The sequence below is a fragment of the Carassius gibelio genome, chromosome B12 (genome assembly GCF_023724105.1).
Source record: "Carassius gibelio isolate Cgi1373 ecotype wild population from Czech Republic chromosome B12, carGib1.2-hapl.c, whole genome shotgun sequence".
NCBI lineage: Eukaryota > Metazoa > Chordata > Actinopteri > Cypriniformes > Cyprinidae > Carassius > Carassius gibelio.
The window spans coordinates 7,808,149-7,825,098 of NC_068407.1; the positions used below are offsets into that span (position 1 = coordinate 7,808,149).

The following is a 16,950-nucleotide window of genomic DNA, read 5'->3' on the forward strand; positions in this document are numbered from 1 at the left end:
TACCGCCACCAATCTCTCAAATGGACCAATTACACTCTATTTACAATCTCAATTAGGAGTGTCAATGGTCCACTTGAGAGACTGGTGGTGGTAATCCACTTACCTGTGAGGCAAGAAGAAGAAGAAGATGCCCCATGCGCCTGCTGCTGAGAACGTGCTCAGGAGGACGCGCTTTGGAGAGTTCTAACAGTTCGGACATTGCGTGAATCAGAGGTAAAAAACGATATAAATACGGTTTAGTTTCTTGCACAGACCAATCGTTTTGTGTCTTTACACGTCAATGTATCATCACGAGCCACAAGGTTTAATTTTGTTTTGTTTGTGTATGTTTTTTTAAGACTATAAGACTGACAGACTGAAAAAAAATATTTTTGTGTTAAAAATCTTTGTTGGCGTTCTGCTGAAGAAACAAAGGTCACCTACATCTTGGATGCCCTGGGGATAAGCAGATACACATAAAATTTAAATTTTTGGGTGGACTACCCCTTTAAGCTGATCAGTTTATATTAAAAAGGATGAAAATGTTATATGCATTTAAAACACATTACTCTCAAATTTAGTCTTTTAAAAAGGCAACTGAAATCTTAAAAAAAACTAGAATTTTTAGAATCATGTCATTTTTTTATAGAATTTTATTGACAAAAGTTATTTCATCACATATTTGCCATGAAAACGCTTATGAGTAATCAAAATATCAAAACAACTGTTTGTTAGTTAAAAAAAAAAAAGTATGATACCGAGAAATGTGATTAGCAGCAAGCCATACACTGTAGATTAATTTTAAATTTAACATCTAATGAAGTGCTCTGTGTTGAACGGTGAATGAAACCACTGTAAATGAAACAAGTTGAGTTTTTAAAGCAGGTACATGAGAGGCGTAATATATATTCCTTTATCAGCTCATAAAAATATGAAATTTATATTAAATTTCTCACTGAATGGTGCTTCTTAGTGAATATGCAAAGCAAAAGAGGGTGCAGGTAGAATGAATATCTGAAAAATTGCTGGTTCAATGCCAAGTTAGGGTGATCTAGAAACTGCAGAGGTGCTGAGATCACAATCCTGGTTTGTCACCATTGTACCTATGAGAGCAAGAAAAGTCTCTGCGGCTGGGGTCACAGAGGACCGGTGTTAAGCGATGGTTACTTACATGCACTCTCTGTAGTAAAAAAAAAAGACACTTCTGAAATGTTCAGGAATATTACATTACACTTCCTCTTGTCACATACTGTACAGTAATGGCCAATGACCAAGCCTTACTGACATGAATGCAATTTGATAACATATGCAAGACATTCTTTTTAACCTCATCTGTAAAAAATTGTCAATGTAAACGAATAAATAAGTATTTACAATTAGTCAGCAAGGGATACATTACAAAAGGAATGATAACTAATAAACAGAAAAAAAGACAAATAAGTTACAGTAGATAGTGGAAAAAGGTCAGAATATAATACATCTCCCCTAAACATTGCAAAAAAAAGAAAAAAAAGATAGAAAAAAAGGTTCTCCACATGAATGACTTGAAAGACATATAAAAGAATAAAGTATATGAAAAGAAAAATGATAAACCCTCAACACTCATAATTTGTGCAACATTTAACTGAGACTCTAAAGCAATGCAGACCAAATATTGATTTCCTTTCATACTTGTCCAGCAGGAGGTATATTCACCTCTTGAAGGCACCTCTGGTCTGTAGATCTGGCTTTTATACAGGCACTTATTGCAGAAAGTCTCATTTTTATCTTTTACTAAGGCACTACACTGATCCAGTTTTGCTTTGATCAAAATAGTCCATGACAATAGATACAGCACTCCAGCCACACTCACTTATCTGACAAAAAAAAAAAACAATGAAAAAGAAAAGAAAAATGAAACAAAAAGAAAATATCTTAATAATAGGAAGAGGAGGGATGTTTAAATGTTTTCATCTCTAACTAAAGTCATATTTGTTCACCTCTGCATTCATATTTGAGGTCAGAGAAGAAGACGGCCTCCTGCGAGAAAACGAATAACCCGAGTCTTCCACCTGCAAACGTTTTGTCATAAATGGGGCCTGAGTCTGCCATGATCTGCTTGCCTTCATACACAACAACTCTGGAGGAGAAAGACATATTTTTATAAATATTACATGTTCACAGTATTTTATTTATGTTTGTTTTTTCTTTTTCTTTTTTTTTATAAAATGTATAAAATATTAAAACATTATTGATAGAATGTAACTTTTTTATATCATTTTATAAAACATACATTTTTTATTCTATTAAAATAAATTCCATGCATATCACAAAAATGCAAGATGGAGTCTAAGTCTATACCTAATGAATCCAGTCTTCGGCCTGTGGATGAGATGCCAGCGGTAGGCGGTATAGTCTTTCCAGCCAATATTCTTCGGGTCGTGCCACAGAGTGCGCACCTAAAAGATATTGGAAAGCCATCCATCGTTTTAAGCACTAAGACAGACAGCACTGCTTTGAATCATGGGAATTTATTGGACAGTTTATTGTTAGTAATGGCACGAAAAGAGAAATCTGTCAGGGATAATAAAAGTGAAGGAGAGAGTTCACCTGCTGCTTGGTGTTGCCTGTGTGCCATAATGCATTGCGTAAATTTTCCCCAGTGCCTGTGGTGGAGTTGACCACCTTAAGAGAGACGCCAGAGATGCCAAACGCCTTCGATGGCTTGTCTTCCCAGTACGTCTGCGTGATCTGTTTCCACATGACTACGTAAAAGCGTCGGCTAGACTGGTATCCGAACACAAAGCCTGCATAATCATCATCCCTGTCTGTATTCACATAGAAGGTCCCGCTGAAATCCACAGCGCCGAACTCATCAAAGCCTGTTATTGTGAAAAAAAAACAATCCACAAATCAATGCTGGCACGTTTTAACTTATGCATGGAAACGTTTGCGTTACAGCTCACTTACCCACTGCGATTCCAGGGTCGGAGTTGGCAGTTTGCACAAGCTCTTTGCCCTGGTTTCGGACCACCCAGTTTGGATCGATCTGTGTGGTTCCCTTAGGGTCGAGGTGAACCATTTGAAACTTCCGGAAATCTGTGACGCTGATTGCACTGTTTTCCGGGCATGCATCAAAGATATCCGGGACCTTGTCATTGTCGAAATCATTCTCACAGGCATCACCACGGCCATCACCTGAGAGAAAATATGTGAACGGTAAACCAGCTGCTGAGTGGATGTCAAAAGTAGATTAAACTAGACAAATAATTATAAACAAATCATTACGAGCTTATGAGGTCATAGAAAGCCATTTACGCCAGTCGTGTTAAGACTATCAGTATAACCACTTCATAAAATACTCCAAAGCCACTGACCTAGAAAATTCAAATCTAAGCTTCAAAACATTCAATCATTTGATCTGCAAACTACTGGCATCATAGTGTAGCCTTAGCCAAGAAGTACTAAGGAAAACTGGAAAACAATGGCTTTTCCCAAAGCTTTAGGATTGTATCTCTAAGCCAACAAAACCTCAAAGATCTCCAATCTCCCCATAGACCGTGACAGCTTCAGCTAGCACTTGGAGTTCAGAGGGCTGCCGAAATGAGCACCCTTTGGAATGCCAAGGCAAATTTCACCCCACTTAAATTTCAAATCAACTTTATAGAAGAGAACGCATGCAGTAAGCATGGCCTGACAACAGAGAACTTATTCAACCATTATACCATTTAGGCTTAATGTCAAGCTGCGTATATCTGTGTCTAAAATACCTCATAAAACACAAAGAGATGTGGAGCACTACCCTGGGATGCAACTCCTCAGCATTTCTGATGCCAGCGAGACATTTATGCATTTCTTATCTGCATGCTTTTTATGCCTTGTCTTTGATTTTCTGTTTTATGGGACAGATTCTTGGACGACCCTCATAGGAAATATGAACAACGTCCAAAACAATAGACTCTTGCATGACATACAAAAATTGAATGCAGGATTGTGTATTAAGACAAACAGGTGTGAGGACCCCAGAGGAAAATTCTTAACGTTGTTTATCAGTTTCCTCAGTTCTCTGGTAATCAGCAGAACAACCGTGCACATCATGCCGTATATCAATAATTAGTCACATCATTATTTCAACACATTCCTTATTCTGGAGTGAAATGGTAAAGACCAGAAACGAGATATGATATATGAAGCGAGATATGAAGAGTTCTGTAAGAAGTGTTAGTGTAGTGATTCAAAACGCAAAGTAATATTTGTTATGCAAATATATTAAAGTTTTCCTAAAATGTTCATAGATTTGTGTTCTTAACATTGTTTATGCAAATAATTTTAAAGATAAACTAGGATCTACAATACAATAATCATGCAATGTAATTATCAAAGACAAAATACCTTGGTAAAGCATGTATTAATCTTAGTTATTGTTCATTTCAAAATGTATTAATACTTTATTGAAATCTAAATAATAGTTTATCTGCTAATATTCTGAAATGAACCTCTGCTAACGATGAAAAGTTGTTATTTAACATTACTAAAGATTAATAAGTCCTGAAACAAATGAATTGCTCATTGTGAGTTAATGCATTGACTAACATTAATTAATAGGAACTTGTTGTAAAGGACGTAAATGATCAATTTAATATAGTGGAAAGAAAAACAAGATACAAATGAATGATAAATAATAGATTCTTTTCAGGACTATAATCAGAGACCAAAATAAGAGGGTGTTTTTTTAATAAAGTACATATAACACTGTTTTTACCATCAGAGTCCATTTGGTCTATGTTGGAAACTAGTCTGCAGTTATCCCGGTCATCAGGAATGCCATCATTATCATCATCATGATCACAAGCGTCTCCTTTCCCGTCTCCGTCGTGGTCGGCTTGGTTTGCATTGGGTATGTACGGGCAGTTATCCATGTTATTTTGATGGCCATCTTCATCTATGTCCTGGTTATCATCACACTGGTCTCCAATTAGATCATTATCTGCATCCGTCTGCAAAAACAAAATGGTACATTCTTTAAAACAATGAATAAAGAAGTTGAATCTGCAAAAGCACTCAGTTTTCTCCAGACCTGCTGTGGGTTGTGGACTAAGGGGCAGTTATCACACTGGTCTCCGACACCATCTAAATCAGTGTCTTTCTGGTCTGTGTTGTAAATGAGAGGGCAGTTGTCTCGCTCGTTTAGAATCTCTAAGAATAGAAATAAGAAAAGGATATGTGAGTCACATCTGTTGCAATCCAAAATGATTCACATGGATTATAAATGACAATCAAAGCTTCCTGTACCATCTCCATCCATATCAATAGAACAGGCGTCTCCTTCCCCATTGTTGTCAGTGTCGGTCTGAGCAGGGTTATGTTCATATGGGCAGTTATCACAACGGTCTCCGACATCATCCTTGTCATAGTCATACTGCCTGGGGTTGTACATCAGGGGGCAGTTGTCCTGGAATCAATATATCATATACATGTGTTTATATGAACAGCACACACTCTTACAAATCCATAAACCTCACATGTACTAAATCTACCTTACCCTTTCATCCACAATTTCATCATTATCATCATCTTTATCACAGGCATCTCCTTGCCCATCATTGTCAAAGTCCTCCTGACCAGAGTTGGGCAGTGTTGGGCAGTTGTCCTGCAGAAAGAAAGAAAAAAAAAGTTAAACACAGGCTTGTTTCACAGGGAAAGCATAAACTGTGCATGTTGATCTGTAAAAATCATAATCTGACAAAAACTGAAGACTACTTAAATGTGACTTAATAATGTCTATTAAAGAAAACATCCTTTTGCAACCTGCACATCCTCCACAGCGGAAAATGTAACATCATAAATTGCATGTGGTGCATGTGGTAACACATCTGTAGAAAATATCAAAATAAGCCACCACAACACACACAGTGAATATTTTTTTTTAAAAATAATATCTATGAACAAATATATGTGTCATGGTTTCCACAAAAACATTCAGCAGCACAACTGCTTACAAACATTTACAATAATATGGAATGTTTCAACATACACTATTAGAATGATTTCTGATAGATCACGTGACTGGAGTAATGGCTTTGCCATCACAGGAATAAATAATGCTTTCATATAAAGAAAACAGCTATTTAATATTGTAATAATACCCCCCCACACACACACAATATTACTTTGTTTATTTTATTTTTTAAGAAATTAATGCAGTCTTTATGAGCATAATATACTTCTTAAAAAACTTCTCAATGATGGCATACATATGTGGTTTTTGATTATTATAACTAACTTTTTTCATGAAATAATTCTTGAAGCAATTATTTTAGTTAATTTTGGGCCCAGGCTATCACACTACTGCTTCACTGAGGTGTGCAGTGTAAAACAAGGCCTTATTCCAGAAATCTGACACTAATAGTTATCCATATCAAATGAACCGCATCAAATCAACCACATATAGTACTAAGAATTTCAAGCTTCTTCTGCTATGATATCTCAATTTTTCATTTTGTGCATTACCAATATTTTCCTTTATTTATTATGTGCACGTATTTTATCCTTTATTGCTTTCTCGCTTGGCTCTCATTGCTTCCCAGGCTTCAGATCCATGATGTTTTGCAGATTCTGGTCCTGGTTTTTCTCCACGGTGTATCATGACATAATCAAGCAATTATCCATCACAGGAGAAGAATGATGTAATTATTACTTTTGTTCTCCCTCCCTTTGGCTAAACACCTCACCACAAAGACGTTTAAGGGATATAAAATATACGATTCCAAAAAGGCACGATAGACAGTAAACACTGGGCCAAATCAATACATTCCTCTAGTTCATGGTCACTGGGCCCCCTGCCTGAGTTGATGCCATTGTCCTGTGGGGTTTATTAAGGTGAAAAATATTTCTTTCCATTTTATATTCCTTAGAAACCCACTCAAAGCAGTCCTCAGCTAAATCTTAAGGTCTGGATTGCATTAAATTCAACCAATGCAGAGACATCTTGAGTCTCAGCATTTTTTCTCAGTATATTCACATGTTCTATAATTTTTTTCTATTCAGTTGACACATCAATCCAAATGAGGGGCAAAACACTGGTTAATGTAGCTATGTAGTACCTTTTTGCAATGGTAGGTGGCATTTGCTCCACACACAAGATCCTGGTTTGGCCATCCATCCAGATCAAAGTCCTCTCCACAGATGATGCCATCTCCAGCATAACCGATACGGCACTCGCACTTGTACATTGGGTCACTGAAGTGACTAAGGAAGATGCATTCAGCATACTTGTGGCAACTGTGGCTGTTGTCCTTGCAGGGGTTGTAGGGTTCACACACCTATTCATAAGGAAAAAACAACAGATACTAAAACTTTGTCTATTTAAACACACATGACCCAGAACGTTGAGAACTTGTTGAGGTTATCTGCTGGGAGGCTGGACGTAAATTAGCTACTCGGTAAGTGGTATGCGGGGTGATGTATATATGACTGACCTGTTTGTTGGTTTTAGCTGACTCCACTCCCATGCCGTAGGGCTGAGTCCCTTTGTAGCGTGGGGGGCAGGGGAGACAGTGGAATCCGGGGTCTGTATTCACACATTGCTGTAGGCCACCCACCTTATGACACAGATCTGATACCATATCGCACTGCACACCACAGAATGCAAAAAGAGAGAAAGAGGAAAACAGTACAAGGATCAGAATTGACAGATATGTACTGCATATACATACTGCAGTTTCTTGACCGTGTAAAATTCATCGACATGGTACCAAGGCATTGCTATGGGGTTCCTAGGGTGTCCTGGGTAGTTGCTAGAGTATTGTTTGGTGGTTGCCATGTTAAAATAACTGGCCCCTAGTCTCCATGATATTCTGGTCTATAGATATGGTTTGGTCTTCAGTGGAATATATGGGATTTAGTTTTATTATAGTTTAGTCAGTGCACATCTAGAAAAGTCAATTCACAATGCACATCCGTTTACATTTACATTTATTCATTTAGCAGACGCTTTTATCCAAAGCGACATACAAATGAGGACAGTGGAAGCAATCAAAAACAACAAAAAGAGCAATGCTATAACAAGTCTCAGTTAGGTTAACACAGTACACGTAGCATGGGCTTATAAATAAAAAGAAAACAGATAGAATAAAAAAAAGAATAGAGCAAGCTAGTGTTAAAGGTCTTTACACAAACACACACACACACACACACACACACACAATTGCATAATAAATGAAATTATTAATTTATTAAACATCCAACATTTAAAGGGATAGTTTGCCCCAAAAAATACAAATTCTGTCATTGATTACTCACCCTCATGTTCTTCCAAACATGTAAGACCTTTGTTCATCTTCGGAACACAAATTAAGATATATTTGATGAAATCCGAAAGCCTTCAAGACACCAAGGGTACTACTATGTTCAAGGCCCAGAAAGGTAGTGAAGCCATGGTTAAAATAGTCTATGTGTCATCACTGGTTCAGCCTTAATTTTATGAAGCTATGAGATCTTTTTGTGCACAAAGAAAATAAACATAACGACTTTATTCAACAATCATTCTCTTTCTTGCCATTCTCTACCATGAATTCACGAGAGTACCACTGATGCAGGAACTGGTGTTCTGACGTAGAACCTGGATGTGCTGTGCCTTGTTTACAAGCTGAGGAATGCCCACAGATACATCAATGTACTGTCGTGAACGTGTGTCAATATATGATTATACGTTATTTTTACGTTATTTATACGTTATTGTTTTCATTTTGTACAAAAACTGTCATAGCTTTTTAAAATTACTATTGAGCCACTGACTATTTTAATGATGACCTTACTACCTTTCTGGGCCTTGAACGCGTCAGCTACATTGCTGTCTATACAGGGTCAGAAAGCTCTTGGATTTCATCAAAAAATATCTTAATTTGTTTTCCAGGATGAAGGTCTTGCGTGTTTGAAACGACAAGAGGGTGAGCAATTAATGACAGAATATTCATTTTTGGGTGAACTATCCCTTATTCATATCTGTAGCACAAACATGCAGAACAAGTGCAGTCATATTTACCATTGTTCGATGAATTTTCACAGGCAAAATCCAGTCCCAATTTTAATAGGAATCCATGAGATCATGAGATTTTGCATCAGATCAGTTGGTTATGTGAATTCACTGCTCACCTCATTGACATCTTCACAGGAAGTTCCATTGCCACGATAACCATTCGGACAGGGTCCACACTCCCAGGATCCATCAGAACCTGTGATACACTCAACTCCGGAGAAGCAAGGGTTCGAAAGACAGCCATCTATCAAATCAACAGAGCACTGTTTAAGTATAAAACATCATATATTGAAGCACTGTTAAAGGACATACATGCAACATATTTTGTTCATACGTTTGTTTTTCTTACCAACAGGACACTCCTGTCGGTTGCATACTTCATTTTCAGTGGAGTCTCCCAGACACTTCCTTCCTCCATGCTGTGGTTCAGGGCTGTTACATTCCCTAACACGACTCTTCAGACCCCCTCCACATGTAGCCGAACACATTGCCCAGGGAGACCATGGACCCCATCCACCATCGACTTAATGGCATAACGTGGGATACATTTGCATTTATTAGTTATAACACCCTAAAAGTTTGATTCACAAATCTGTTCATAGAGTGACTCAATGCCCCCAGATGGCATGTACAGTCAGCATCTGTTTTGTGACCTAATGAAATTAGTGTTTATATAATTATATAATATAAAGTACTGTTCTTTGTTTTTAAAGTGACAAAGTCCATCTGCTTGTTATTATGTTTTTGTTACATATCAAAGTGGATTTTATTTAGTTTTATTGTGCCATTGTTCAGCTTATGCAATTTTAAGAAAACCAAATGCAGATATTCTAGTGCAGTCTTCAAAGAACCGATAATGATGTAATGAAACTAACTAATAAAGCTAAAAAACATTTTTAGATATGAATTAACTTGGATTTCATTTTGGACTAAATGTTATGCAATGGCTCTAATATATTGCAGTCTGTGTGCTTGCACATTCCTGGCTAATGTGGAAATAACACATAAACTGCCAAAACAAGCAGGCACAATGCACATAGCTTGCCCTCTTCTTGCAGTGCTTTTCAGAAACTAAAAGTTAGCCCAGATCCTAAACATTCAATAGCCCCTGACCTAAAAAATGTCAGGGTGTTCCCAGCCATCTGCCGTGTCTCCGATGTGAATCTCATTCATCAGGCATTTCATAAGCATCTTTGCCATAATTCTCTGATTGAACAAATTGCCCAAATTTGTGTACCCTCCCTGTTCTAATGATAATATAAGCCTTGGAAAGAATGACATCACCCTCTCAATGTTTTCCAGTTAAGATCTGAACAGCAGGGTGGATGAGATGGTTTTTGAGTGAGCATGTGTGTGGTTGGGCTCAATTTGGGGTTGAGCTTTAAATTTTGTAGCACTGTCAAAGTTACCATTTAACAGCATAAAGTTTTTTGAAATGCAGCTATTACAATATTTTATATTTAACTGTGGTGATTAAATATGCAATACTCACTTGGACAGGGTTCCAAGCTGCAGCTTTGTGTCTCTCGTCCATCACCTTCACAGTCTTTTCCACCTCTTTGTGGAACAGGAGCATTGCAGTGACGGATACGTGTGATCAGACCATCTCCACACGTCACTGAGCAGGATGACCATGGAGACCATAAGCTCCAGCCACCATCCTGACGGACTGCAAAACACAGTGTTAGTATAAGTGTGCTACAATGGCTCACTTCCAGCTATCACACATAAAGTTATTGTATTCATACCTCTGCGGTCACATTTTCCCAAACTGCATTTGCGTGTCTGAATTGAGGGTCCAGAACATGTATTGCTTGTGTCATCACAAGAGCGCCCCCTCTGTTGTGTGCCACTTCCACATGTGACTGTGCACTGAGTCCATTCTGACCATGGAGACCAGCCATCTTCACTGTCCATTGCTAGACAAAGACATACAGTACCATGTTAAAAGTCTCTCCTAAGCTAAAAACGAAAGACAAATTTGGTTGCAATTTATCTCTGTATGTTTGTGCTTCCACTTACGAAGGCAAACTGGACAGCATTCGCCATCAATGAAGGAAGGATTGGCACATGCCACCGGAGGACAAGTAATTTGACGGCAAACCACTTTTCCTTCTTGGCAGGTACATTTAGTACAGCTATCCACAATCCAGTCCTCTTTGTCCTCAAACATACGGCCATCTTGCCAACACATAGTCTGCTCTGAAAGACTCTGCATCTTGTTTAGTGCTTCCTTCATCGCCGTGTTTTCTTCTGTCTAAAAAGTCAGTTTGAATTTAAATGAATCAAACAGTTGTTCATCTTCATGCTGCAATAAGACCTCATTCACTCTTTCCACACATTTAAACATATCCAGCAGTCAAAATAACTATACATTTTCATGCATTGAAAATGTTAGATGTTTTCCAACAGAAAACATCTAACATGGTGATTTACTGAGCTCACATTCCTGCCACGATTATGTCTGTAGATAACAAATTATGGTCCAACTATCCCGTTCATGTGCCCACAAACATAACTGCCCTCACATTTTTTAAACATCTGACAAAATCAGTTAACATCAACAATATGGCATGCTCTATCTGCGTGTGAGATCTAAGAGGCTCTTTTCTAAATTACAGAAGTTATACACTAGGTGCCTAGTCTTGTTAAGGCATGATAAAGTGTAGGGTTGCATTTGGATGTTACATAAGGACTCACCACTTTCTGCAGACCATCTATGAGGTTGCTAACAACAACTCTGAGACCCTTGAGTTCCTGGAAGAGGTTGGCCAGTTCTTCACAGGAACGTTCACACATCAGTTCTGAGGAGCTGGTTGCTGGAACATCTGTATTCTGGCCTATCACATTGGTGGCAATTGAAGATGGAACCTCCACAACCTCTGCATTCTCGCTGACTACATTTGTCTCCTCTGAGGAAAGAGAGAAGACAATCTAATTAGACGTAGACATCTATAATTAACACATGAATTCAGATAGGATGGTTCAAAAGCCATGGCACAACAATTCAATGTGTGAGACTCTTTACAATAATTTATGTACATAGTGACCAGAGTTCTCCAAAATGAGCAAAAAAAAACATAAATAACACTGTACACTATGTTCCAAATCTTCTAAAGCCACTCAATGGCTTTGTGTGATGAACAGACTGGTCCCTCATGGGTGACCATAACAGACTTCTTTCACAAATCTTACCATTCAAAAACTTTTGAAGTAGTGTATACTATAATATCCCATCTATAACAGAATGTTTAAAGGGATAGTTCACCCAAAAATGAAAATTCTGTCATCATTTACTCACCCCCATGTTGTTCCAAACCTGTATGAGTTGCTTTTTTCTTTTGATAAGAAAGCAACTCATACAGGTTTGGAGCAACATGAGGGTGAGTAAATGATGACAGAATTTTCATTTTTGGGTGAACTATCCCTTTAAGCAAAAATAAAAGACAAAAAAAGCATCTGTCACTGGTCACAGAACTGGAACATTGTGTAAGGTTGGTTGAGATGTTTTGATAGACACACAGCGTTTACACTTTTCAGAGGAATGTCAAACTACAAATGGGTTTCTTATAGCTATTTGAGCAAGGTGGGAGAAGAAAAAGGCTTTTAATGTTGGAAAAATGATACATTTCACCTTTAAGGCAAGTACAAAGATGGAGAATGCAGACATTGGGTATCTCACAGCATGACAACTAAACCTGTTTGCAATAAAGCCTCTTTATACACGACACACAGGCGCTTGAAGATTGCAATAGGAAGCCAAATGAAAACGTTTCATTGGCCCCTGTGATATAACACACATGTAACCGCGAGCAAACTATTTCTAAGCACACAGACCTATCTCAGCACTTCTTGGTTGCCCTCTTTAGAAGCAAAATTTTTTGAAGTTATTTTTAAGTAGTTCAGGAGGAGCGGTATAATATTAAAGCCTGGGTGGGGCAGTACTGTGAGGTACCCCAATAAACTATTATTAAAAGTCTAACATAAAAAACCACTCAGTTTTTAGATTAGACACTTGTAAATATCTTCACTTGTTTGCTTTGTTATTGCCCGATAACAAATATGACTGGATATATGATGTAGATTACCATCATGTGTAAAGAGTTATACATTGAACATATTCTAGACACTCAAAACATTTTTTAACCATGGTGTTATTTTGGTTTGAACTCAATTATGTGAAACCAGGACTGTTTTTCTATATCTGTAGAACTCATTTAATCCTCAAGTGACTATAAGTGTGTTTCTGTGTATGTGTGTGGTAGTGTGAGTGTGTGGTTGCATTCATGTTTCAACTTAACTACCCATCCTTCTTGGCCTTATGACCTACTGACCCATCTATGTGACCCCACACATGGTCCCTTTGCTTCTAACAAGTTAAAATCATTTCAATATAAGCTAAAAATGAGCTAAATACAATATTTGTACATTTATAACAACATAACAAGCTTAAAACTAAATCGTGAGTGTTGATGTACATTGAAAAACACTTACGAAACCAAACCAGATTGATGGATGGCCTACTTAGGCAAATACAGGCTTGTAATACACGCACATTATGGCAATTCAAAGCTAATAATTTCTTCAGTCACGGTGGTTGCTGCTAATCTGAGTGAGTGTGCACAGGTCTCCACAAGCGTGAGCCCCTCTAAGCATATTTATTTAGAAAGCTAAGTGTCAAGTGCCAAAAACCTTCCCCTGAGCGAAATATGTCTAAAGCCTGCAGTTTAAGAACAAATTCTTTCCACAGCCACCATTCGGCTGACATTGAAGAAAACCAAAACACAGAATATTCCAACAAAATGGACATCATTACAGAACGAATCCCTTCCTGTCTGTGAGTTACATATTCCGCACAGCAGTTCCAATCAAACACGAACTTCATCTTGATCCCACAAATCTTTTTTGGCTGGCTAAAAGTGTTAAAATAATGTTAAGACTCACAAGCCCCTCCTACCTGGGTTTCCAAGATCACATCCCCTGCTCTCCAGAATGTCCTCAAGTGGGGTGTCAAAGATAAAACGTACATTCTGCAGCAAGCCCTGAAAGAAACAACAGCTGCTGTCAGGCAAACTTTGCCAATTTTCAACCGTTCACATATATCTCCCATGACTGGGAAGTTGGGTTGGATTTACAAAACACTAGAGGATCAGCTGTGATTTATTACTCAGTTTCCAGCAACTTGCTTGGCATGCACTGCAACTACTAATGCAAAATAAATTGCCTTACAAAGAGCAAAAATGCATTAGTCCCTATTCTTGATATCCTGTAGCTTATGTCCTAATGCATTCAACTGGCATGCACTTTACTTTTCTCGATAATGTAAAGTCAAACATACCCTAAAGTGGCTTTCTCGTGTGGCCCCTTTTGCCACATACATACGACCGCCTGTGGCGCTCAGGTGTTCATAGAAAGGTTCATCAAGAATAAAGCTATCAATGAGTCCACAACCAATGTACAAAGTTGCTGTCTCTCCATGTACATGAAGCGTTACATTCTTCCACTGTGAATCCGAGAGGTCTACATCCTCAAAAGAGATCACATTGCGTGAGCCATCAGCCCACCAGTAGACCAAATCTAAAGTGTTGGTTCTTCCATCCGAAACAATTTCAAACTGCCTGCGCTCTCCAGGGCCTTCCAGTGCAAGAATGGTGCCACGGGATGTGCGGTCCTGGCGCAGAGTGGCTGTTAGAATGAAGCCTTCGTTGTTTTGTATCTGCAAAAGAAGTTTTTGTACCGCTGTGGAGCTGACCGAGGGGAGCTGGTCAAAACGGATGAAGCGGTATGCTGGAGCATCGCTATCCAAACCCTTGAAAAGCTTCACACCGATAGTCTTGCGTGTGATCCCACTGGTTTCAAACAGGTCAAAAACCGTCTCATCTCCCAGTTGTGCATCTAAAAATGGGTACATGTTTTAAGTTATTTTACATTTGGTTATTCTACGTATATTCAAATTGTCACTACGTAGAAAATCTGAGTCCATGTTTATTGAGCTACATATAATATATAAATAAAAATTATAATAATATTTTAAACAGGACCATTTAAAATAAAGGCAAAAAAGATTGTGTAACACTGAATTAATCATAGGACTTAAGAAACTCACTTTCCATTCTCTCTCTCTGTGTGTGTGTGTGTGTGTGTGTGTTTGTGTGTGTGTGTGTGTGTGTGTGTGTGTGTGTGTGTGTGTGTGTGTGTATATATATATATATACACACACACACACACACACACACACACACACACACACACACACACACACACACATATATATATATATATATATATATATATATATATACATATATATATATAAACCTAGCACAGAATGACTAAAAATAAAACATGCAGGCTATATAGTTGTTATAGTACAACAACATGACTCATATGATAAGGTCAGGTCATGTCCAGGTGATACACACTCAAATATGTAGTGACAAAGATTATTTAGATACAAAATATCAAGAAAAAATATACAGTACTACCTTGAGATTTTACGAAGGTGAAGAGAAGCAAAAGGGTCAACATTCTGAGACATCTTCTGAGAATCATTCTTCTGTGGATAACAATGGTAACCAAATATTAATTTTTCACGTTAATTAAGTTACCTGCACCACAGTGGCTCTGTTCTGCTGAAAAACAGGAAGACCTCATCTAGCATTAAAAATACATTATTAGACGTGCTCAAATCCACTGAATTTATCATTAGCTGTTTGTCCGCTTGCATGCGCAACTGAGAAACTGTTCCAAATGAGCGAGTTTGTAGTATATACTGTAATAATACTGTAAAATGTGCTTTAGCACAAGCATACAAACACAGAAACTTCTGTGGAGAATCATAGCCTACAATTTCTTTCCAAAAGAATTTCCGTAAGGGCACATTGCTTTTAGATTTCAGTCGAGCAACCAAAATTCTCTATTGGCGCACATAGAAACGTTTTTATTATTAAGTCTACCATATGTACATACAATAAAGTATTTTACCGATGTATGCGCTGCAATGGTTAGCTCTTTACGCGCCTGCAACGCGAGCGTCTACACGTCGCAAAAAAAAAAAAAAAAAAAAAAAAAAAAAAAAAAAAAACATAAACGGCAAAAACACTGTTAGCAAACGCACGTATAGTCCGCGTAAAAAGAATACAAATTTTTAAGAACCCACGCCATATTTGTTTTGCCTTCTGATAAACCAGCAACGATAGAAAAGTGACAAGCACCTCACTTACCCGAACCAAAGGTGAACTCCGTGAAATATAGTAAAAAAAAAAATACTAGCCTAACAAAAACAAATATATGTACAAGAGTAAAATAACTATCCGCTCTACTCCCCAGTCAGTTCCACAATGGTAAACCCAGGATAATGATCAAAAATGCATTGCGTAAAACCTGGAGATGCCACGGGTACCCAAGCACAAAGTTTAAAATTCGCGCACGAAGCGAGTTAGACAGTTCACAGAGGAAGGCAGTCAATCATGAGGTGTTACTGAACAATGTCTTAATGTTCCAAAGCTGATACGTGATAAATCCAGATGATGCCGGACTCGCGGGCTCCCTCCTCATAACTGATCTCTCTTGGCGCATATTTGGTTTCAAAGGGGAGGGTTTGGGGGGCTGGAGGATGGTTGCGCTGGACTGGAGAGGTGCGGGTTGTTGCAGTGACAGCACGTCATGACAGTTTTCATTAGCTAATGCAGTTCTGAATCGCGCCTGGGGCTGTTGGGGTAAGGGTGAAGACCTAAATGTGAGCATAGGTATGTGAGAAGGTCAAGACTAAAGTCATGTTTATACTAAAAAGCACTAGAAAAGAAGTGTCAATGGACAAATGCCAGATCAAACCAAAAAAAAACTTCACACCAAAAAAAACGTAAAAACTTGTTAGTGAGATACAGAGACAGTTTACATATGTACAGTACAAATAAAACAATAGAGAAATAATATAGTACTATAATATAATGCAT

General features: G+C 38.0%; 1 protein-coding gene across 2 annotated transcripts; it reads right to left on the reverse strand.

The window, feature by feature from the left end:
* Window positions 1-614: 614 nt before the first annotated feature.
* Window positions 615-16,578, reverse strand: LOC127969458 (thrombospondin-2-like). Of its 2 annotated transcripts, XM_052571456.1 has the most exons (21): window positions 16,219-16,558; window positions 15,481-15,551; window positions 14,334-14,890; window positions 13,953-14,037; window positions 11,696-11,907; window positions 11,018-11,252; window positions 10,744-10,914; window positions 10,488-10,664; window positions 9,345-9,518; window positions 9,112-9,239; window positions 7,437-7,589; window positions 7,062-7,280; window positions 5,501-5,608; window positions 5,251-5,410; window positions 5,036-5,154; window positions 4,721-4,955; window positions 2,929-3,156; window positions 2,569-2,840; window positions 2,320-2,417; window positions 1,959-2,098; window positions 615-1,835 (listed from the first exon to the last, which is right to left on the reverse strand). In XM_052571456.1, exons 2-21 carry the CDS (start codon window positions 15,545-15,547, stop codon window positions 1,828-1,830), a joined length of 3,546 nt encoding a protein of 1,181 aa, XP_052427416.1. In that variant the 5' UTR covers window positions 15,548-15,551; window positions 16,219-16,558; the 3' UTR covers window positions 615-1,827. The 2 variants fall into 2 exon arrangements, with proteins under 2 accessions (XP_052427416.1, XP_052427417.1); XM_052571457.1 differs by having other exon boundaries at window positions 615-2,098; window positions 16,219-16,578.
* Window positions 16,579-16,950: the final 372 nt, after the last annotated feature.